This window comes from Marmota flaviventris, chromosome 15 (genome assembly GCF_047511675.1).
Source record: "Marmota flaviventris isolate mMarFla1 chromosome 15, mMarFla1.hap1, whole genome shotgun sequence".
NCBI lineage: Eukaryota > Metazoa > Chordata > Mammalia > Rodentia > Sciuridae > Marmota > Marmota flaviventris.
Window position 1 is genome coordinate 16,188,664 of NC_092512.1, and position 23,757 is coordinate 16,212,420.

At 34.1% G+C, this 23,757-nt stretch overlaps 1 protein-coding gene across 2 annotated transcripts in view; it reads left to right on the forward strand.

Moving 5' to 3' along the window:
• Tmem65 (transmembrane protein 65) overlaps positions 1-23,757 on the forward strand; it is a 53,803-nt gene that overhangs the window by 3,375 nt on the left and 26,671 nt on the right. Inside the window, exon 2 of one of the 2 annotated variants that reach the window (XM_071602139.1) lies at positions 11,964-12,044. The exons of the other annotated variant lie outside the window; for it this stretch is intronic. Coding sequence (XP_071458240.1) covers positions 11,964-12,044 — 81 coding nt within the window. The remainder of the gene's footprint in view (positions 1-11,963; positions 12,045-23,757) is intronic. 2 annotated transcript variants of the gene reach the window in all.

The window sequence follows — 23,757 nt, forward strand, 5'->3', positions numbered from 1 at the left end:
TTTGGTTCTGAAAAATGGCAGTGCACATTGTATTAATAGTTATCCATTGCTGTATAACAAATTATCCCTAAACACAACAGCTTAAAACAAGCATGTATCATCTCACAATTTCTGATGTTAAGGAATTCTAGAGCAGCTTGGTTGGGTATTTCTGGCTCCTAATCTCTCATGAAATTGAAATACAGCTTTCCGCTGGGGCTGTATCATATGGAGTCTTGACTAGGGCTGGAGGATCCATTTCGAAGCAAATCTACATGGATATTGGCTGAAAGTCTCAGCTCTTTGCTCGTGGGCCTTTCTACAGGGATACCTGAGTGTTTTCTAGCCATGGCTGCTGTTTATCTAGAATAAGTGAGAGAGATCCTAAGCTGGGAATTATCTTTTTTAACACAGTCTTAGAAGTAACAAAGCTTCTCTTTCACTGTGGCACATTGTGGGAAGGTACTGCACAGTGTGTGAATGCCAAAGGGGTGGGAATCCTTAGGGGCTGACTTGGACATTGGCTCCCACAGTTACATGAGATTTGTAATTAATGCTTATCTAGAGTTTCCCAGAGAGACAAGAGTTGCTGATTGGGGTGGTACAATGAGAGATACGATTTGAAAGAAGTCTCTTAGCGAATATTTTTGTTAGATGTGCACTAAGATGTCTTAATAAAGATTATTTTTACATATAGCAAATAAAAGTTGTATTGAAGTGAATAGAGCAATTTTTCCACCAATAATAGAGTTAGCTTTTTTTTGTTTCTCTGTGTAAGTCGTAATTTTGTACTTAATTTTTTTTATTATGTCTATATCCATATACATTAACCATAGAATTCTGAATTTTAATCTTGTAGTTCCCATTTCTTGTGATTGTTTATTTAAAGATGGGATGGGAAACTTTATAACTTAAATTTTTCATGAGTTCTGATCCATTAGGAATGTTGACCCTTTAACAGTGGTGTTGTTATTTTTTCTCGGCCAGGATTATGTGAGAAAGAAACAATTCTTTTAATCTGTTAGCCTGTGTAATGGATTGGGCAATATCTTGACTTTTGCTCAAAGAGAAAAATATATCATAGTCCAAATTGAGATATATGAATGAAGATATTTTAGTATTTTCATTGAGACAATACAAGAGGAATAAAAGAGAGATAGCCCCAACTAGGCCTACCAAGAGGGGAAGAACCAGGATGGGCTGGTCAGAGGATCCAAGATGGATTTACCACATATGGCTGGGCTCAGTTGGTACTGTGGACCCAAGCAGATGTGGTCTCACCAGCGTGACAATCTCAGAATAGCTGTAACACTTTGATGATATGTCTGGACTCCAACAGAAAATGTTCTAAGAGGGCTAGGTAGAAGCTTTAAGACTTTAGTTTCCTGTTGCTGCTATAACAAATCACATATTTAGTAGCTTAAACAATGCAAACTATTCTCTAATGGTTTTGGCTGCCCAGAGTCCAAAATACGGCCTAAAGGACTAAAACCAGTGTCAGCAAGGTTGTGTTCTTCTGGAGGATTCAGAAAAATCTGTGCTTTTTGTCTTCCAGCTTTTAGCACTCCTTGGTTCCTGGCCATATCATTTGAATCTCTGCTTCAGCTGTTGCTTTCTCTTCTTTCTCATTGACCTTTTTGCTTCCCTCTTGCAATGAATCTTATGATGGCATTTAGTGCTCAACTGGATAATCAAGGGAACTCTGAAAATCTTTAATCACACCTGGAAAGTCTCTTTGCTATATAAGGTAACATTCACAGGTTGGGGAATTAGTATGTGCACATCTTTGGGATCCATTATTCAGCTTATCACAGATTTGTTATGGCCCAGTCTTGGAAGTCCCCAGAATGTCATTTCTGCTACATGCTATTAGTCAAGAAAGTCACTAAGGCCAGTCCAGGTTCAAGGGAAGGGAAATTAGGAGACGTGGCATTTCATGTAGTTAATCATAGTTTGTTCCATTTTATCAGTACAATAAAAATAATTTCTGTTGGAAATTTTGTATTATATTTTATTAATGCAGATCATTAAGATGTTTTTTTTTTAAAGTTTTTAGGATAATAGCCCTCAATTTGAACATTTGTTCCTGTACTGGGTGCTAGTGCAGTGATTCCTTATGGTTATTGAGATGTATAGCGATCTTTCTTCTATGTCAAGATTTCTTACCTTCAGCAATATGGATATTTTGGACTGTGATTCTTTGTTGTGGGGATTATCCCCCACACAGAATATTTAGCAACATCCCTATCCTGCTTGCTAAATGCTGGTAGCACCCTTTCACCCTTTCCATCTAGTACTAACCAAAAATATCTCCAGACAAAGCCAAATGTCCCTTGGAGGGGACAGGAATGTGGCCTATTGGGGAAGAGGCTTAAATAATTAACCTGGTTGAGAGCCATTGCTCTTTATGAAATATTATAAGCTGTTTCTTTAGTTGCTCTGCCCTGTCTCCTCTTTTGTTATGTATGAGTTTGCTATTATCAGTATATTGTCTTTGCTTTTAGCTCATTGCTTTATTGTACATATATTTATCTCTGGATAAAGACAGATAATTCTTTGCCTGTCTACTGGACTTCTCACCTCTCTAGTGAATAAATGAATTTTGCGATGACTATTTTCCTTCACTTCTTTACTAAATTCTGAATATTAGAATCTTAGAAAATGTGGCTTTCAGATAAGCCAAACACTGCTTTAGTTTAATTCACCAATGTAATTAATTTCATTTTCCGCTGCAGTAGTCACTTATTACTTGTTTGTTCTAGCAGTTATGACAAGTTTTTTTTTTTTTAACAAATTTGTGGCTAAGAAAGTTGAAATAATATAAAGTCAGTAATTTATAAGGTTATCCAGAGATCTCATGGAACTAAAAGATAATAGATGATCCTGAATGTTGAGGATGATCTGATAATGAACCATTATTAGTAGGCATTGTTTTAGTTTTTCTAAAAATGATGATTTGTTTGCATAACTGTACTGTTGTTTGGTTTTCTTTGTTATGTCTGAGTATAAAATAACTGGAACAACTGGGAACTAAATCCCTGAGTGCAGATTTTATTAGCATCTTGCTCATGTCAGCTGAATTAATTAATATGTAGCTTTATAGGATTCTAACCTTGTCTTTGATTCCTAAGTTTATGTCTGCTTTAGATCAAGTAAAACAAGTAGTTACATGTTAAAATTACCTCAAAGGATTTGATTAATGAGAAATTCTTATAGACACAAGATTTTATAGGGAAACTCTGAAATATGTATTTAGATGGCTTTTGATGGCAATATATTTGAACATATTGCACTTTTTCTCTGCCTTAATTAAAGGATTTTGAGACTGAGCACAATCTCGCCTGTACCAGATGTCAAAATCCTTATATACTGTATTTTAATGCAGTAATTTCCTTTGGGGCTACTTCTGTTTGTAGACATACTAGTCATTATACCAAATGCCTCCTGAACACTGCTGTTTCACTTGGCTTGCTTTTTAGATTCTATCAGAGTGATAGTGAAATGTGTTGGGTTTAGTGTGTGTGTGTGTGTGTGTGTGTGTGTGTGTATGCACGCGCGCCTCCTGCCCCCATCATCCCCATTGCTTTCAGACTATTCTCATTCATTCCTTGTGGTTGTGGGAAACTCTCTTTTCTGCTGTGTAAGGAGGTCTGCTTCCTGGCATTCTGTTACTGTTTCTAATGTATGCCCTTCTGTTATTTGTTACTCTTCATAGTGTTTTAAATTTTCTTTTTCTTTAGTTTTCTTTCTTGCTTTTTCAAAAACATTATTTCTCTTCACTCTCCACTTCTTAGTAGGGTCTAATCTTGAAAGACACTTCAAGGACCATTACTTCTTTGTCTTTCCAGCGAACTGTGGCATCTATCACATTGTTATCGATCTTCAGTTCTTACAGTGAAGATATTCCTTGTATATTTGCTAATATCTGGATTATGGATGTTCAAAGTATTATTGTTCTAAGCATCTAAAAAGTAGTTGGCTAAGGCTGCTATTTATGAATTAAAATTTTAGGGGAATTTTAGTGTTTTAGTCAGCTTTTTCACCACTGTGACCAGAAGACCTGAACAAGAACAATTTTAGAGGAGGAAAAGTTTATTTAGCTTCAGAGGTCTCAGGCTGTAGATGACCAACTCCATGCTCAGGGTTGGAGGTGGGGCAGATCATCAGGGCAGAAGGGTGTGGTGGGGTAAAGAGCTTAGGACATGACAACAAGGAAGCAGAAGAACTCTGCTACCCCGGACAAAATGTAGGACCCAAGGGCATGCCTCCCTTGACCTGTCTCCTCTAGCCATACTCTACCTGCCTGTAGTTATCACTCAGTTAATCCATTTAGCTGGTTTAATGCAGTGATTAGGTTTAGGCTTTTGTATTTCCTTTTTGATATGCCCAGTCTCAAATTCTTTTCAGCATATCATAAAATATGCTCTGTTTTGGATATTTTCCTCCTAAATCTGGTAATATGTATTCTTCCATTAACCATTAAAATAACACAATTAATTAAGCTTCTGTTTCAGTGCTATCCAGGTCATGCTGATGTTTGTAATTTTTATTTTATTATCTAATTTTATAGATATCATGGTCACAATGTTGGAAGATAAAGCAGTACTATTTTAATACATAGCAACAGTCCACAACCAAAGTCAGAGACTTTGTTAATGTTAATTATTGATAATGTTCATTATTATAATGTACTTAAGTAATATTATTAGGAGTGATGTAACATTATTAGAAGTGATGTTCTATAACTGTGAACTGTCAGTTATTGTTATTGACATTAGTGGCTAAGGAGGGAAGAAAAGATCAGTGGTTCCAACTAAGGAAGGGAGATAATCTATTCCAGATCCATTTCATACTAGAAAAAGTATTGATTTTAGCCCCGATTTGGGGGGCTGTTATATCGGTTGTATACTTTTTCCTCAACCTTCTTTACCTATCACTAAAAAGAAACTTTTTGTATCCCACAGAAAGATTTTTTTGGATGTAGATTCTTAGCACTGAAGCAGCCCCTGGAAACTAGATGGCTGGTCCAGTTTCTGTCCCCTAAGGGTGACAACATTTTTGCCCTTCTTTTGCAGATTACAGATTTTGATTCATCAGAGAAATTGAGAAAAGGAACGAGGTAGCATTTCATGTCTTTCTGTGCAGCTGCCATTTCTTTCCTCTAGGTCTCGCAAGATGGACATTTTCTTAGGGCCGTTTTTTTTGGTTTTTTTTTAATCTTTCTTTGTGTATCTGGTAAGATTTGGGGTAAAAACCTGTAAGAAGTTATGGACACCTCTAATTAAGTGTGTTCTAGTGGCTACATTGGCCCTCTGACTTATCCTTTTCTACTGTTTAGCTGCATTCTTCTTATGGTGCAGTACAGTTGCATGTATTCCAGGAAAGCAATGCTAACATCTCTTCTGTCCTTGCAGGTACCTGCCTCTCTTTTGATTGAGGGCGAGTTGTTTTCTCTTGACTTCTATTCTCTTATGGGTTCAAAATGTCTTGAATTTGAATTGAATTTGACTTTGTTTTATAGTAAAGGTGGCTCTCCACATCTCAGTGGAAACTTGGTTTCACGAAGTTTAATGTGCATACATAGTCTGGGAATCTTATAGAAATGCAAATTGTTTCATTAGGTTTGAGGGGAACCTGAGATTCTGTATTTCTAATAAGTTCCCAAGGATTTCAGTGCTAGAGGTCCATGGACCATATTTTTGAGTAGCAGTGTTATAAAAGGTTATTTTTTTTGGGGGGGGGGGGGCGATGGGAGAGAATTGCAGTAATATGCATCTTAAACTCAGGCTTCCTTAAGTTGAGGAAGGAAATATGTAAACAAACATGATTTTAATAATATAAGATGTGGTATATTTTGTGAACTGGTACAATTTTTGTGTATGAGGAAGATTATGATTTAGAAATATTATCCTAGAAATTTTTTTTCTTGCGCACAAAGAGGCTTGTTAAAAATATTAGAAAAAGGTGAATTGTTATTACTTATTTTATAGCTATTCATAATTATCTTTGAAAAATAAATGCTGTGTAACAAATGTCCAGTCATTTGACACATAACAGTGTTTTAGTTAATGAGTCTATTAGTCAGCTTTGGGTTACTACAACACAATACCGGAAGCAGCTAATTTCATGAAGGGAAAAAGATTTTTATTTAGTTCACAGTTTTAGAGGCTGAAAGTCCAAATTGCACAGCTCAGGCTTGGCAGCCTCCTCTTGGCTGCATCACCGCATGGTGCAGATAGCGATGGTGGGAGTGCATGTCAGAGTGAGTAATCACATCATGGTGGAGGTGCATTTGTATGGAAGAGCTTATGTCTTCAAACAGGGAGTCAGCAAGAGAGAGACTGGAGTCCCATAATCTCTTTGGGGGGCATACCCCCAGTGAACTAAGGATTTTCACAAGACCTTAGCTTGCAAAAGTTCCATCACCTCACAATAGCACCACCCTGGGACCAATCCTCTAATTATAGTGGACCTTTGGGGTCACTGAGCCCATATCCATACCATAGCATTGATGAACTTAATGGTGATCTTTAGATATAAGATTATGTTGCCTGGTGACATCATAACTCTTTGTTTAAATACACTTCACGTCTTTTGCATAACAATATCGCCTAACAATGCTTTTTGAAGATTAACTCTCTTAAGTAATGTGTGACTGTATTCCTTTTTGCACATCACTTTTCCTTCCCATTATGACCTAGAACATATTCTCCAGTGAAGTCTTATTTCTTTAGTAAACCATGCCCCAGTCGTACTTTTTTTTTCAGGTTATTCTCTTTTATGCTTTCCCTACTTTTTAGTATTTTTAAAATTTTTGAAACAATTTCAACTTCACAGAAAACTTCCTAGTAAACTTTTTTTTTTTTCCTTTTCTGAATTGTTAGAAAATAAATTTTGACTCAGTTCTTTGGGAAGCAGTCTCTGAGACAAAGACTGATTTGTAAGAAACTTATTGGGTAATGCTCTTGGAATCCTCACTTTAGGAAGGGAAAGGAAGGAAATAAATTTGGGCAGGGGTAGAAATTCAGTTATTCTGGTTTGGATGTGAGGTGTACCCCAGAAGTTCCTGTGTTAATGCAGGGATGGTCATAGATGAAATGATTAAATTATGGGAGCTGTAACCTCATCAGTTCATTCTAGTTTGAATGGATTAATTGGGTCCAACTGCAGGCAGGTGGGGCAGGCAGGAAGGCGGGGCATGCTGGAGGAGGTGGGTCACTTCTTCCAGGTGTGCCCTGGAAGGGTTTGTTTTTCCTGTGGCCACTTTTCCTTTTTCTCTCTGCTTTCCTACTGCACTATGGGCTGAGCATCTCTCCTCCTCCAGGCCCTTCAACCGTGATGCTCAACTATGCCTTACTATGGGCAGTGGACTTTGGTGACCCTGGATTGAACCTCTGGAACTGTAAGCAAATGAACTTCCCCTTCTTTAAGTTGTTCTTGTGTCAGGTTTTATGGTCACAACAATGTAAAGATAACACTGTTGTCACACAGTTTCAACAGAAGACTCAGCTGACCCTGCAAAGAGTTCTAGAGTTGGATGACCCTTCCTATTGTTGTGAGCTAGGTGAGATTACTGTACCTCTCCTCTGTGAAAACAAACTATTAGAGCTTGATTGCCCTGGACAGGGTGCAGGGGCTTGGACCAAGCATTCTTCAGCTGAGGTAGTTCCCCCAGATAATTGGCCACTGAGAGCTGTGTCTTAGAAAGACTTCTACCAACTAAGGGTCAGGTTGTGCACCATGATGTTCATGACAACTGGAGCTGTTACATATCTTTAATTTCTTACCAGCTGAAACAGTTCCTTAGTTTTTCCTTTTAGTATATTGTGACATGTCCTTCAATTTAAATTTGTTTCATGGCTCATGAACAGATTTCAGTAGTACATCTTTAGCAGGAATATCACAGCAGTGTTATGTTCTTTTTAGTCATGTCAGTTGACCTGTGATTTCAGATTTTCCCTGGTGATTTTATCTTTGAACACTTGACTAAAAGCTGTTTGATTTATCCACTGTGAAGTTATTATTTTCCTTTCTGTAATTTTTAAGTATTTTGTGAAGTAATACTTTGAGTCTATGAAATATTCCATTTTTCATCAATTTTCAGTATATTAATTTACATCAATATATAATAATGGATTTTTATTTTATTTAGTGGGTTGTGGTTTATTATTTGATCTTCTATCTGTTCCATATTTGACTAGTGGAAACCCCTTCAAGTTAGCTCTGTGTCTTTTTGGCATGACTCCTTACCCATTACTTGTTGAGCATGTCCCCTCTTTCAGGTTTGGACTTAAAAGCATTTCAGAAAAAATAAATAAATAAATAAAAGCATTTCAGGATTTAAATAACTGTGTGGAGAGGGGATGCTTCCCTTTTCCTTCCCATAAAAATTCAGTCCAAAAGCCACAGATGGAATTGAGGTAGATGTCTGTGTAGGGGGCAGGGAAGTCACAGTAGCCACAGGGATTCCAGGTTTGTCTTGCATTTTTTCTGCCTCAACCCTGAATCAGCTATTTCTACAGAGAGCCTAGGTTTCTTTCAGTGTAAAATGGTATTTAGAAACCAAGATTTGGGTATTAGGTGTGCTCATAACTGGTAGGGTATGGCTGTTCCCAGGCCCTCACAGTTAACAGAGCTGTGAACCAAGTATTGTATGTATTTATATACATAATTGTTTTAGTCAGCTTTTGCATTGCTGTGACCAAATTATCCAACAAGAACAACTTAAAGGAGGAAAAGTTTTTTGGGGGCTCACAGTTTCTGAGGTTTCAGTCCATAGTTGACTGACTCCATAACTCAGGGCCCAAGGTGAGCCAGCACATCATGGGGAAAGGGCCCAATGGAGGAAAATTGCTCAGCTCATGGCCAGTGGGGAAGCAGAGAGGGCAGGGAAGGACCCCAGGGAATATACACCCCTCCAGGGTATACCCACAATGATTCACCTCCTCTAGCCACGGCTACCTGCCTGCAGTTACAACTCAGTCCATCCATTCACACCAATATGGACTGATTAGGTTATAGCTATCACAATCCAATCCTTTCATCTCTAAATATTCTTGCATTCATAAGAGCTTTTGGGGGATCCCTTGTGGCCAAATCATAACAATAATTTATGTCATTTCTATGTATCTGTCCCCCCTCTTTCTCTACAATACTATATATTATAAAATAAGAGTTTATGACAATTTCTCCAATACTAATTCAATACCACAAGGTACATTTTAGTTTTTTCACTTTGTATTTCTGTATTTATTCTCCGATGGAGAAATACCTGCCTCCTGTTACACTTAATATATTTCTTTTTTGGATCACTACTTTAGTGTGTCACCAATACCCCATCTCCACTACTGCTAAAGTACTCCTGTCCAGATGCTCTTCTTACTGAAACTTGGACACTGACACCCTGTACCACAATCCTCTCCCCTCTACTATGGAATCCTTTCTCATTCCAATTGGGTTTTGACACTTTGTGCCAGATGGACCCTCCTATGCCAAAACACCCTCACCCTGCTTGAACTTTGGACCCTGCTTAGGCCACTGTGGCTTCCCTCTCTCTCAAACAGATACCTACTTGACTCCATTCTACCTCACAGATTTTTGATTGCATTTTATGGGAAAGAGGGGTTCTCTCCATCCACTTATTTAAATTTAAATTGGTTAAGGCCAAACACAAAGCCTTTCTCTTCCCCTTTTCTTCAGGATGTAATTTCTTTCTTCTGGAAATTTATATTTTTTTCTTTATTCATCTTATATCTGTTTATACATGCTACCAACTCTGTGTAACTCTTTGAGATCAGGGATGATTTTGTGCAAGTTTTTTTTTTAAACCCTTTAAGTATATATATATTTTTGTTTAGCAATGAATACAGAGGCAGTTAAAAAAACCTGAGTTGATCTATGAAAAGGTTTCTCTTATTTTTAAGCACAAGATGTTTTATAATTGAATCCTACCTCATTATAGATCAGTAAATCTTTGGCTGATAGTTGAATAATAATAAATTCAAGTAAGTGAAATGGAAAACATTTTGCTTCTAAGTAAAAGAACATTATTCTCTTTTATTTTTTATTAATTTGTATATGTAGAAAATAGTGTGTATTAAAATCTAATGCCCTGTTTTGTTGATTTATTATGCATATTTCATTAAGTAATTATGGAAGGCAGTCCTTGTGTTGCATGTTTCCCTGTGCATGAATTTTAATAACCATGTTTTAGTTAAATAACAATTTTCAACAACACAGTTTAAAATTTATTTTATCTCAGTATATTAACTTTGAGTATGCATAAAGTGCAAACTTAACTGTAAACTTTGCTTCTAGTTCCTGAGTCCACAAATCACTATTTTAAAAAAAGCTGTGTATCATGATTATGACCAATCCATCTCTTCTTTCACAGCCTGTTGTTATTTGTCTGTGTGTATCTGTTCAGTTGACTCACAGAAAAGTATTGATAAACCCATGCAGTGTTTTACAAGAAATGGACCAAATGGGAAATAAAGGCCAGGCATGATGATACATGCCTATGGTCCCAGCTTCATGAGAGGTAGAGGCAGGAAGATCATTCAAACACAGAAGTTTGAATCCAGCCTGGGCAACATACTTAGACCCCATTTTAATAACAACAATAGAAAGGGAAAGTATTTCATTATAATAATGCAAAAAATAGACTATTATTTTTTGCATTATTATAATGAAATACTTAAGACTGTGTAACTTTATATTTAAAAAAAAAGGGTTTGCTTAGCTCATAGTTCTGGAGACTCATATAGATCTGGTGATGGCCTTCTTGCTGGCAGAGTCCCAAGACAGTGCAGAGCCTCACATGGCAAGACATTTGGGAGTGTGTGTGTCTGCTTTACTCTGGTGTTTTTCTTTTCTCTCCGTATAAAGCTACTAGTATTCAGTCATTCAGTCTCCTTATAAAGCTACTAGGCTCCACCCTCATGACTTTATTGGATTCTAATTACCTCCCAAAGGCCCCACTTCTAAACACCATGGTTGATTAATTTTTCCCTCAGTACCTCATAATGGGGATTAGCTTTCAACACATGCTGTGTTGGGGGACACACTCAAACAATATCCAAACCACAGCATTGATAATACTATAGTGAGATTTCACTCAGATATAAATGCAATACAGAAGAAATAGCTGAATGTGAGAATGTCAACACTGGTACTGAATGCCTCCATTTAAGACTTGAAGTCTGCTTCCAGGGAGCTCAGGGGAGGCAAATTTATGAATGTAAATGAGGAAAGTGGGAGGTTGTGATGAAAAGATGATGTTCTAGAGGAAGTGACCCTGGCAAAAAAGTTCATTTTATTAAAGGAACTCTCAGAGATATTTCAAGACATTGAAAATACAAAGGATAAATTGTGTGTGTGTGTGTGTTTCTAATCTAAGACTTAGAAAAGAATGTGATAATTCAAGGTACAGGAAGGATGCTTTATATTGTTAAGTTATATGATGAGAAATAGTATGAAAAGAAGAGGACTAAGACTGTTCAAGTTGCTTTACTTAAGTACAAAGAAATAAAACATTCTAATTGTCTGTGTTTCTGTTTTAAAATACAGTATACTGAATTAACATTAATTTTACTATTTTCAAGATTTCCCTTTGCATTTATACCTGTGAGAGACGTTTTTAGTGTTTTGACAAATTCTTTAAGGTCACAGAATCATTGAATTTTCCCCACTGCTTATATATTTATTTGACAGTGCTAGGGATTTAACCCAGGGCCTCAAGCATGCTAGGCAGGTGCTCTACCACTGAGCTACCCTCCTACCCCCACTGGTTATTAAGACTGCCTGTACAGTTGAAGCTTGCAGTGTCAATTGTACAGCCCTATACTACCGAATAAATCAAAGACTGCCTTCATACTAACATGTGACACTTAAAAACTTCATATACATTCATGTACTTTAAAAAATATTTACACATTGTAATTACTTTATTGCTTAAATACATTTTAATTTTAAAATATTTTTAGCATGCAGATATCCCAAACCTGAGATTGTCATTGTGAAGCGTGCAAAGGAGATATCATCAGCAGAGACCCCTGATAATTTTGGTATAGTATAGTACATTCTTATGGTGTTGATTGCTTGTCACATGTTCATTGCAAGTAGCAAAGCATCTACTTGATGGAACTTCTTGCTTGTTTGAAATAGAACTAATTAAATTTTTTATATTAGTATTTTAGACTGTCAGCAGTATTTATTTCTGTCATCTAACCCTGGGATTTGTGGATATGATTGAATAATAATTGCATGATTAACTAAACTGAAGTATTATATTTATGACCTTAAGACAAAATCACTTTTATTTAATTATATTTAAATAATGTATTTAAAAATTATAAAATAACCATAGCAAGTAAAACATAAGAAGCAACAAAGGCTATGAATTTTTTTAAGACTACGTAGGAAAAAAGGACCACATACAGACATTTCAGAATATTCCAGAGACAAGCTGACAAGCTGTATTTAAGTAACTGAACTTCAGGAACTATTCAGTGTATGTATACATGCATACATGAATATATAATACATATACAAATATTAATACCTGCATGAATATATATGTGTGTGCATGTATACATAATTTTTTTTTCAGCACCAGGGATTGAACCCAGGGTTTTATGCATGCTAGGCAAGTAAGTATGCTTTCACTGAGTTACAACGCACCTCACCCTCAGTATTTTAAAGATATAATCTTGACTGGTTTGAAAGCTTTATATATGTTTATTTAAGGCCCTTAATGATATATATTTTTTTTAGATTTATCTGCCGTACAGCTTGCTGTCTAATTTTAGTTGCATGCTGTGGTGGTAATAGAATTCTGTGTGTATGAGAAAACGAGAGATAAAGACTAAAATACATATATCTCTGTCCTTATTTATTATTCAATTTAAATATGTTGTCTAAGAAATATAATGAGGTGTCTGAAAAGGAATCTGAAGTATTTTTGTGGTTTATGAACATTGAAATTATGTTTGGTTAAGGGTTAAATACGATGTCAAGGGCAAAAACCATGTCATAAGAACTTAAGAGAAATGTCTTATGCGTGTAATATATGTACACACACATATTAATGTTATTACATTGTAAGAATTCTTCAGTATACTCTACCAGTTCTTAGGTAATTCTAAAATTAAAAAATTTAAATCCAGTAGGTATAAACATTTAATGCTAATATCTTTTGAAGAATAGTTTTGATTTTGAATTATTTTGAAGATTGATTTTTTTATCTCTCAGTTTTGGAATGATATAGGGAAAAGAAATGATAGTAGATTATGGTAATCAATATCACTCAGAGGTGCAGTGCTGATGAATGATTGTAGGGTTTACCTGTAAGTGCTCACCTTCTGAGAATCAGTCTTTAGTTATATCTTTAGTCATTATAATGTTCTTTCTCATGAATTTTAGGTGGCACCCCTCTATATTTAAAATATACTGGTATGCAGTAAAGAAGAAATATAAAATTAAAGCATTAAAGGGAACGAGAGAACTGAACCTCTCATTTAATTTGTAACATGAAAAATGTGTTTAAGATTTGGTGACTAGTTACATATTAGGGTAGGGACTTGTGTCAAGTCCTTTGGGGTTTTAGTTTAGTGCTCTTTCACAATAATGGATTTCTTCAGGGTTAGCAGTAGAGATTAGTCCTAGACTACAAGTATCTAGTTCTGAAACCATCAGAAATCATGTAATGCCACTATTCAAGAAATGTTTTAACTGGTAGCCATGATGAATCATTTGTTTTATTTCTATTTCTTCTAACTTTGATGGATTTAAAAAAAATGATGTGTCTGAACTAGAATTATTTCTTGGCAAAGAAGGGGAAAAAGCAATTTGAAGAGGATATTAGTATTCAAGTTAATTGCATTTTTACTTCAGTTTCAAATATTAATGCAGTAGTTTGTTTGATTGTTTGATGGATGGGTTGATTGGCACTGGGAATTGGACCCAGTTACATACTACAAATGAGCTACATTCCCAGCCTTTCTAAGGTTTTTGTTTTTTGAGAAAGGTTCTCACTCAGTTGCTTAGGCTGGTCTTGAACTTGCCATCCTCCTGCTTTATCCTTTCAAGTCACTTGGATCATAGTTATGCCCAGCTTTGACAGTATTTTATATATTCACATATGATTGATATTAGTTACTTTTAATTTAAATTGAGAACTTATTAAATGAAAGAGAATTGGAAGCTAGAATGTGGGTTCTGGACCTACCTATGCGTTATTAAGTCACTTTTCACATCTGAGTCTCCATCTTAAAAGTGAATTAAGTCAGTATTTCTCAGTGGGCATGCTACTGACATTTAAGCTGGATGAGTCTTTCTTATGAAGGATTATTTATTGTACTGTAGAAAGTTTAGATTCCATAATGCTAGTGGCATTTCCCAGTATTATTACATGTAAAACAACCATACATTTCTAAACTTCCTCTGTGAGAGGTCCCATATTGAGAGCCACTGGCAGTTTGTTTCTAAGACTCCTTAAAGCCCTGACATTCTATGAAAGAATTCTTATTTGTGAAATAATTGAAAGAGAAAAGGTAACACATCAACTGAAAAATCTCTGTTGCTTCTTATATGTTAAGCAATGTTACTTTAAAATGAATATCTTTTGGGTATCTGTGTAGCTATACTCATAGACATTTAAGCTATTCTATGATTATTTTTTTCTAATTCACTTGAAGATATATATATATATATATATATATATATATATACACATGATATGTATATTATGTATATGCATATATATATTTGTATGATTTTTCAAAACTAAAGATATCTTTATACCAAATAAATGAAAGTAACAAGATCTATCTTTAGCTGGGCATGGTGACATAGGCCTGTAATTCTAGTGGCTCGGGAGGCTGAGGCAGGAGAATCCTGAATTCAAAGCCAACTTCAGCTCTTGCTTAATGCCTTGCCACTAAGCAACTCAGTGAGACCTAAGCAACTCAGTGAGACCCAAGCAACTCAGTGAGACCCTGTCTCTAAATAAAATACAAAATAGAGCTGGTTATGTGACTTAGTGGTTGAGTGCCCCTGAATTCAATCCCCAGTACCAAAAAAAAAAAAAAGATCTATCTTTAAAAGGTACTCTATTGTTTCAATATCTTAGCCTCTTAAAAAGGAATATTATTATACATAGTAATTATTTTCTTTGCCTTTCATAGGCATGATGAAAGGGAAGTCTGTGTTAAGTAATATATATATATATATATATATATATATATATATAAATAATTGTTCCAAGTATACAAGTTTGGCATGTGGAAGCAACCACAAATCAATATGTTGATTTGGTTTTCCTAAAAATAAATGTTTGGTTATCCTAAAAAGAAACCTACCATGAAATAAAGGAAGAAAAATTTTGTATCTCTAGCATTTACTTTTATTTAAGCCACAGTTAATTAATGGGTTTTGTACATATGAGTGATTAATTGAGTGCTACAGCTATGCTATCATTACCATTGGCCAACTCTTGTCTGTTACACCACTGGCCTGCACCTGCCCAGAAATCTGTTAGTTTCTTCTTGTTACCCACCTGGATTGCAGTAAGGCCCCAGGAGGCACATTAGTTCACAGGAAGTTAATGAGGTGACACTGTTAGTTCTTGTGATCTAAGTAGAAATTTATTTTTTATATAATGCATATGTTATATAAAACACTTTTAAATGCTAAACAGAATTATAAGATCACACTCAAATGCTTTTATGGGTTTTACCTATGACATGTACTTTAAAAATAATTATAAATCCTTTTATTATTTCCTTTATTATTTGTAAATAAATAAAATATTTATTTACAAATGCTTGTTAATTAAAACCTACTAAATTCTTTGCTGTTTATAAAGTGTTCATTTTCAATTTTGAATGTCATTTTTTGAGAGTCTATTACTGACCTGTATTTACTTGTTTGTGTAGCTTTTAACCCCCTTTTGGTGCATGACTTTTTGGCATTTTACATGATTTGTTTAAATTATTTTGCATACAGCATTGTTGCATTTTAAGTTCTTATTCTTTGTTGTATATTTATTGTAAATTTCACCTTACCCATTTGATTTTATTTCTATTAGAAGACTAAGCACTTATTTATAATGTTCAGAAATATGGGCATCTGAGACCGGATACCTAAATTATTGTTTAAATGCACTAGTTTTATCTTTGTTCTTTTAAATAATCTCTTATTAGGCCAGACTTTGCCTGCTTCCTTTACTTTCTCGGGGAAGATGCTGTGGTGGGTTTGGAGGAGATTTTAGGTGTTCAGAAATTCAGAAACTGGATAATTGGGCTCTTAAGGATTATTGAGTTATTTATCATAAAGGAATACTAGGTGTTTTATATCACCTTAGAGTGAAGTTGTTTTAATGCTTTTCCTAAGTTTATTGTAAATGATTTTAAATTTTCCCCTTAGTTTGAGATCTTATTTTGGTATTTCTATACATGGTAATAGGCCATGTTATTGCCATGTTTGAAGTGGAATTATTTCTTGGGAAAGGAAGGGAAAAAACAATTTGAAGAGGATATTAGCATAATAGAAAATGGACAGGATAAAACCTCTTGTTTTTCAGAATTTATTTTGTTTCACTTTGGAATTACACCTTGTAAAGTAGGATTAATTTAATGGATTGATTAACAGTGAAAATGACAAATTATAGTTTCAATTAGATATTATAATAGAGTGCTGTAGTGAGTTCTAGTTCTGTTTTCATTCACCATCATTGTTGTAAATATGTTTTGTGATTTGATAATGGAGACGAAAATGTAGACTGTTCCACTTATACTTCTTTTATCAAAGTGTTTTGATTTTCAATTTAAGATATGTATCTTAGTAGAGTATTTTATTTAAAAAAGAAATGTATTAGGCAGCATAAATTACCCTAAAACTTTTGTTAATATTGGACTAATGGTCTAATGGTTTTTAATAAAAAGTTAGTCTTTAAAGGGATTTATAATAAAGAAGAGAGATATAGTTAAAATCTTACAATAAACTTCTCAGACTTGTCTTACCTAATTTTGTGTGTGTTGGAATTTAGTTGTCAGTTAAAATTAGCGATTACAGCTTGAAGTTTTCTCTGGAATTTGTTTTAATGATATTTTGCTTATATCCTGAAAACATTTCATGAAGTTTACAATAAAATTGAATCAAAGTGTGAAATATGATATATCAAGAACTATGTAATGTTTTGAACAACCAACAATAAAAATTAAAAAAAATAAAAAAAATAAAAATGAAGCAAGGTGGGTTTTTTTTAATGGCATACTTGTTTCAAGAGACATTATGCAAAATTTTTAAAGTTCTATAAATACATGTTTTGTTTTATTTTTCAATTCATTATAATTATAGGAATCCACCCTAAGGAACTTACTGAGGAACTCAAAAGATTTCAGTACAAATTAGTATTATTTCTAAATATGAAAAAAGAATAAGTACTTTAAATACTTAGTAGTGGGGGGTTCATTAAGCTACTGTACATCATATGATGAAATAAAATTCCTTCAAAATTTTGAAGGTTTGGGAAAATATTCATCATTTGATGCTTTTTGAAAAAGGAAAAATTAATTTTGTGTGAACATCTTTATAGGAAATAGTCAAAGGGTAATATATAATAAATAATTACTTATTTCTGATAAGTAATGGATGATCTTCTTTTCATTTTCTTCTTTTTCTCAATCTCATTAACTTCCTTGAACTTATTTGTACAATCTTCATAGTGGAGAAGTGTGACATTCCTTTAGATAAACCAAAGGAATTTACTATTTTAAATGTTACCTTTTAATTTTTATTTTAAAATTCCTCTTAAGTTAAAAAATATACTTAGTAGCTTCATCTTTTTAATGTAGGTAAACACGAATGTATAAATATGTGCTATTTATATATATATATTGTGTGTGTGTGTGTGTATGGCTTAATGTAAGATATTTGCAGTAAATCCTATTATAGAAATCAATTTTGACTGGACAGAATGAAAGGGCACATAGGTTTTGTTAACTTCTTCAAAATGGGTGTTTTACTCAAATTTGTTAGTATTTGATTGTGCTCTCTAGTTTTTTTTAACTCCCCAGTGTTTTAGTTTCACCTGTTCAAGCTAATAGAAAGAAGAGTTCATATTCAAAATTGGTGAATTTTATAATAAAAGATAAATTTGGCAAAGGAAGATAGGAAATAAACAGGTATTGCTTTCTCTGTTTTCCAGTTAACATCATCAGAGGTGGCTATATTTTATATTTTAATATTACCATGCTTTTACTCTGTATTTATTTTACTAATAACTTTGCTGTGAGTATAGACTTATATACTTTATTCATTTTTGAAAGCAACAAAGCACATGGTCTTTCTACTACTTTTGAATAAATTATTTTGGATCTGCTTTCAGAAAATTGTTTATTCAAATAAGGTAAGGATTTGGTAGTTTCATAAACAATTAATTTTTTAAATTTATTCTAATTTGTTTTATATGATAGCAGGATGCATTTCAATTCATATTACACATATAGAGCACAATTTTTCATATCTCTGATTGTACACAATGTAGAGTCATGCCATTCATGACTTTATACATGTACTTAGAGTAATGATGTCCATCTCATTCCACTGCCTTTCCTACCTCCGTGTCTCCTCCCTTCTTCTCCCTCCCCTTTGACCTGTCTATAGTTCATCTATTCCTCCCATGCCTCTTCATCCCTATTATGAATAAGCATCCTTATATCAGAGAAAACATTTGGCATTTGGTTTTTTGGGATTGGCTAACTATATTCTCCAACTCTATCCATTTACCTGCAGATGCCATGATTTTATTCTCTTTTATTGCTGAGTAATATTCCATTGTGTATATATACCACATTATCTTTATCCATTCATCTACTGAAGGGCAGCTAGGTTGGTTCCACAGTTTAGCTATTGTGAATTGTGCTGCTATAAACATTGATGTGGCTGTGTCCCTGTAGTATACTATTTTTAAGTCCTTTGGGTATAGATAGAGGAGTGGGATACTGGGTAAAATGGTGGTTCTATTTCCAGTTTTCCAAGTAATCTCCATACTGCTTTCCATATTGGCTGCACCAATGTGCAGTCCCACCAGCAGTGTATGAGTGTACCTATTCCCCCACATCCTCACCAACACTTATTGTTGTTTGAATTCATAATAACTGCCATTCTGACTGGAGTGAGATGAAATCTTAGTAGTTTTTATTTGCATTTCTCATTGCTAGAGATGTTAAACATTTTTTAAAAATATTTGTTGATTGATTCTGAGAAGTGTCTGTTCAGTTCCTTGGCCCATTTATTGATGGGGTTATTTGGTTTTTTTGGTGCTAAGATTTTTTGAGTTCTTTATATACCTTAGAGATCAGTGCTCTATCTGTTGTGCGCATGGTAAAGATTTGTTCCCATTCTGTGGGCTCTCTATTCACTTCACTGATTGTTTCTTTTGCTGAGAAGAAGCTTTTTAGTTTGAATCCATCCCACTTATTGATCATTGATATTAATTCTTGTGCTATAGGAGTCTTATTAAGAAAGTTGGGGTCTAATCTGACATGATGAAGGTTTGGGCCTATTTTTCTTATGTTAGGCACAGGGTCTCCGGTTTAACTCCCAGGTCCTTGATCCACTTTGAGTTGAGTATTGTGCATGGTGAGAAATAGGGGCTTAAATTCATTTTGTTGCGTATGGATTTCCAATTTTCCCAGCACCATTTGTTGAAGAGGCTATCCTCTGTCTAATATATGCTTTGGGTGCCTTTGTCTAATATGAGGTAACTGTATTTGTGTGGTTCGTCTCTGTGTCCTCTATTCTGTACCATTGCTCTATAAGTCTATTTTAGTGCCAATACCATGCTGTTTTTGTTACTGTTGCTCTGTAGTATAGTTTAAGATCTGTTATAGTGATGCCACCTGCTTCACTCTTCTTGCTAAGGATTGCTTCAGCTATTCTGGGTCTCTTATTTTTCCAGATGAATTTCATGACTGCTTTTTCTATTTCTATGAGGAATGTCATTGGGATTTTGATTGGAATTGCATTAAATATGTATAATGCTTTTGGTAGTATGGTAACAAAATTAATTTTCTTCACTAGAGAAAATAAAAATCAATACAGCTAAGTATAATACATATGACTGTATTATACTTACAGTGGCTTGGGAGGCTGAGGCAGAAGGATCACAAGTTCAAAGCCAGCCTCAGCAAAAGCAAGGTGCTAAGCAACTCGGACCCTGTCTCTAAATAAAATACAAAATAGAGATGGGGATGTGACTCAGTGGTCAAGTGCCCCTGAGTTTAATGCCTAGTATCCCCTGCAAACAACAGCAGCAACAACAACAACAACAAAAAAACACCAGATAACTATTACCTCACCAATAAGAGAGACAATTTCCTAGAAACTGAGTGACTACAGCTGATAAATACTTATGGAAGACCAGAATCTGTGCTTTCTCATGTCTTGATGGTATGATTGTGTGTGTATGTGGCTAGCTGAATGGTGGAGTTTAAAAAATAATAGCTTTGGGGTTTGGGGAGGTATGTGTGTGTGACCTGGTTTCCTCTTGAGAGGAAAAATGCTGTCTTAGTAACTGACAACTTTTTGTTACATTCCAGCTCCCTCTCCAGAAAGTAAATGCGATAAGTGTAATGTTTGCTGTTGGGAGGTAGATTTTTGTTATAGGCACAGTTGTTTTTAGTTCGGTTTCTTACAGGTAAATTTTCTAGTGGTCAGTCAGTTGAATTCTGGGCAATTTCTTTAACTTTCACTTACATTGGTGTTCTCAAAGAAGCTTTTAGTCCCTTTTTTCCCCCGACTTATGATTGACACTAAAATTTTAATTATTTCACAAGACAGTTTTTATAATGTATACCACAAATGGTAATCCCAGATTTATCTGTACCAGGGCAGTAGAACAGGAATCTGTAATCCTATCATCTCAGACCCCAAACCTTATGCATTCTATTTCTGTAATAAGCACTGAGTATCAATTATGGTATTTCCTTATAAAAAGATGAGTGGCCAAGCAAGACTTCAGATTGATGGAAGCACAATTAAACATGGTCAAAACTATAGATATAACCTAACTCAGGCATGTATGCCTAGGTTGTAGGCAGTTATGCTACTAGAGCTTCGGTTTTAAAACTTACATGTTCCTGAAAAGTATAATTTAAAATAAATTTCTACTTCATTTTGAGTTTTAATGTAAAATTTTAAATTTAATATGCCAAAATTATTAGCATTAATAAAAATAATTTAATGTAAGTCATATTTCAGTTATGAAGTTTTCTAAAACATATTTTGATAAAACCTTGTAGGAATTTCCTAGGATAAAACCATATGGTTAGTTGTAAAAATGGAAATATTTTTTCTTATATGACTAGAGATAATATAGTAGTATAGACTTGCCTTTAGGATTATTGTCCTAAGTATGTTTCTTTGGAAAAACTTTGCCAATAAAAAACTATTTTTTTAATACATTCCAGTAGGAGAATGAAAATTCCTGATTAACTGGAGTTCATCTTATTAAAAATTACAGTTGGCCAATTTGTTACCACAGATGCTACCTTAACTTAAAATTAAGAAAAGGGACAATAGTAAATAAATAATTAGTCAGGAATTTATCTTAAACTCTCCGCATGATGAGGAGTACAAAAACCTTTACAGCAAAACCTGGGAATCTCTGGCATAGTTGGAGGTGATTTCTCTTCATCTGTTGTTCTAAGGGAGCTTAGTATTGTGTTCTATATCTTTGTCCAAACTGAGTCTTATCCAAAGATGACAAGTTCAGACTACTGTAGGTTAACCAACAAAGCAAACAGTAGAGGGACTGAAAACCCAGTTCCAGCAAGGAATTCTCCCAGATTGGAGTTTTATTCTCATGTGACCTGGGAGGCTTTCTTTTTAAATTTTAAAATATCTGCTTAAAAGATATTTTTAATGTTTTTATTAGTGCATTGCAGTTATACATAATAGTGTGGTTCATGTTGACATAATCACACATGAATGGAATGTAATTTGTTCCACTTCAGTCACCAGTGCTTCCCTTTTCCCTCTGCATTTGTTTCTCATCTTTTCTTTTTTACCTTTTATGTTTCTCATTTCTCCCCTTTGTCCTTCTCTTCCTCTCTGATTTCCCTTTTTCTTTATGTAAATATAGTATAAAATATTTCTACATATATAGGATAAAATACAAAATGTAGCTGAGTTAAATGCATTTTTATTTCTGAAACAGAAAAAAAGAATTATGTTCTCTTCAGACCCTCTTAAGTCTTTGTGACAGCACTTCTCAGTTTTATATCTCTTAAATATAATAATTGAAGTTTAAGCTGAGGAATCTAATGTAATATAATATCTGAATCATTAAAGAAACATTGTTTTTGAAATTTAATATTGTTCTATTTAGGCTGAAACAGTATTTTATGAGCTATGACAGTTTTCTGGTTGCTTGAATTATTTAGAAAACTAATTGAAATACCTCTTTTTGTACTTAAATTCATTTAAAAAATATTTTTAGTTATAGGTGGACATAATATCTTCATTTTTATTTTTATGTGGTGCTGAGGATCAAACCCAGTGCCTCATGCATAGTAGGCAAGTGCTCTACCTCTGAGCCATAACCCCAGCCCCAGTTCTTAAATTCATTTTAAAAAATAAATTTGCTTTCAATATTTAAATTGTTTTCTCTAGTGTTCCTGGATTACTGAAGCAAAACAATATGTTGAAAGTGTTGAAAAATCTTATATTAAACATGCAAAATATTTTTCTCATGTTTCCAGGATTGTGATTAATGTCTGGAGTGTTTTATATTAGGAAATATCACCTATGTATTATAATATCTGAATGTATATAAATTCTCAATGACAAGAAGAGTCGCATTTCAAATATTTTTTATTTGATTTGATATAAAATAAATTATCAGTTTGCAGCAATTATCTTTTATTTACCTTTCAGCTAAGAGTTTTTACAATGTGAAATCTAAAGCAAAGAAATCCTATGTATAAGTATAATCTCACAGATTCTTATGGGGTAATTTCCCTATCCTATTTCTTTCTAAACATGGACTCCTATTAAAGGTCACTTCTTTCAAAAATGAGAACTACCTGAGAAAGGGGGGGAAATGTGATGAAGTTTGAATGTTATTTTTATCACTATTATGAGTAAACACTCATACTTTAGGAAGACAACAATTATCATTCAACTAAGGATTTTTGTGCTGTATTCATGAAGGATATTGGTCTGCAATTTATTATTTTTGATAATTTGGTAGGGTTTGCTTTTAGTATTATTCTCTCCTCATAAAATAAGTTGGGAAGTATTTCTTCATTGTAATAAGTTTTGGGGAGGGCTTTTTTTTTTTTTTTTAAATCCAAAGTGAAACTATGTGTGCTTGGGGTTTGGGGGCCTACTCTCAGGCTGAAGGTTGCAACAAATAGGTAATTAACTCATTTTGTATTATTTCTTTTAAGTGTTGATTCCCTTCAGAATAAACCGGTTGCAGTCATTTTCTAGTGCTTCTGAAATTTATTAACTCTATTTTGTCTGTAGCTTATTCTATGTAGGAGGACTGATTTGATAAGAATTTACTTAGCCATTATTGGATGAAGAACCAGAAGTTTTGAGCTAAAAGAAGTCAGCAAGTATGGTATGATGAAGCAGAGTTTTAACAGCTACCTCATTATTTTAAAATACACAGAAAAGGGAGAATGTATGATATAACACACACATACACTCAGGTCTACTTAGTAAAACGTTAGAGTAGAATACATTTTTATGTAATCATAGATAATT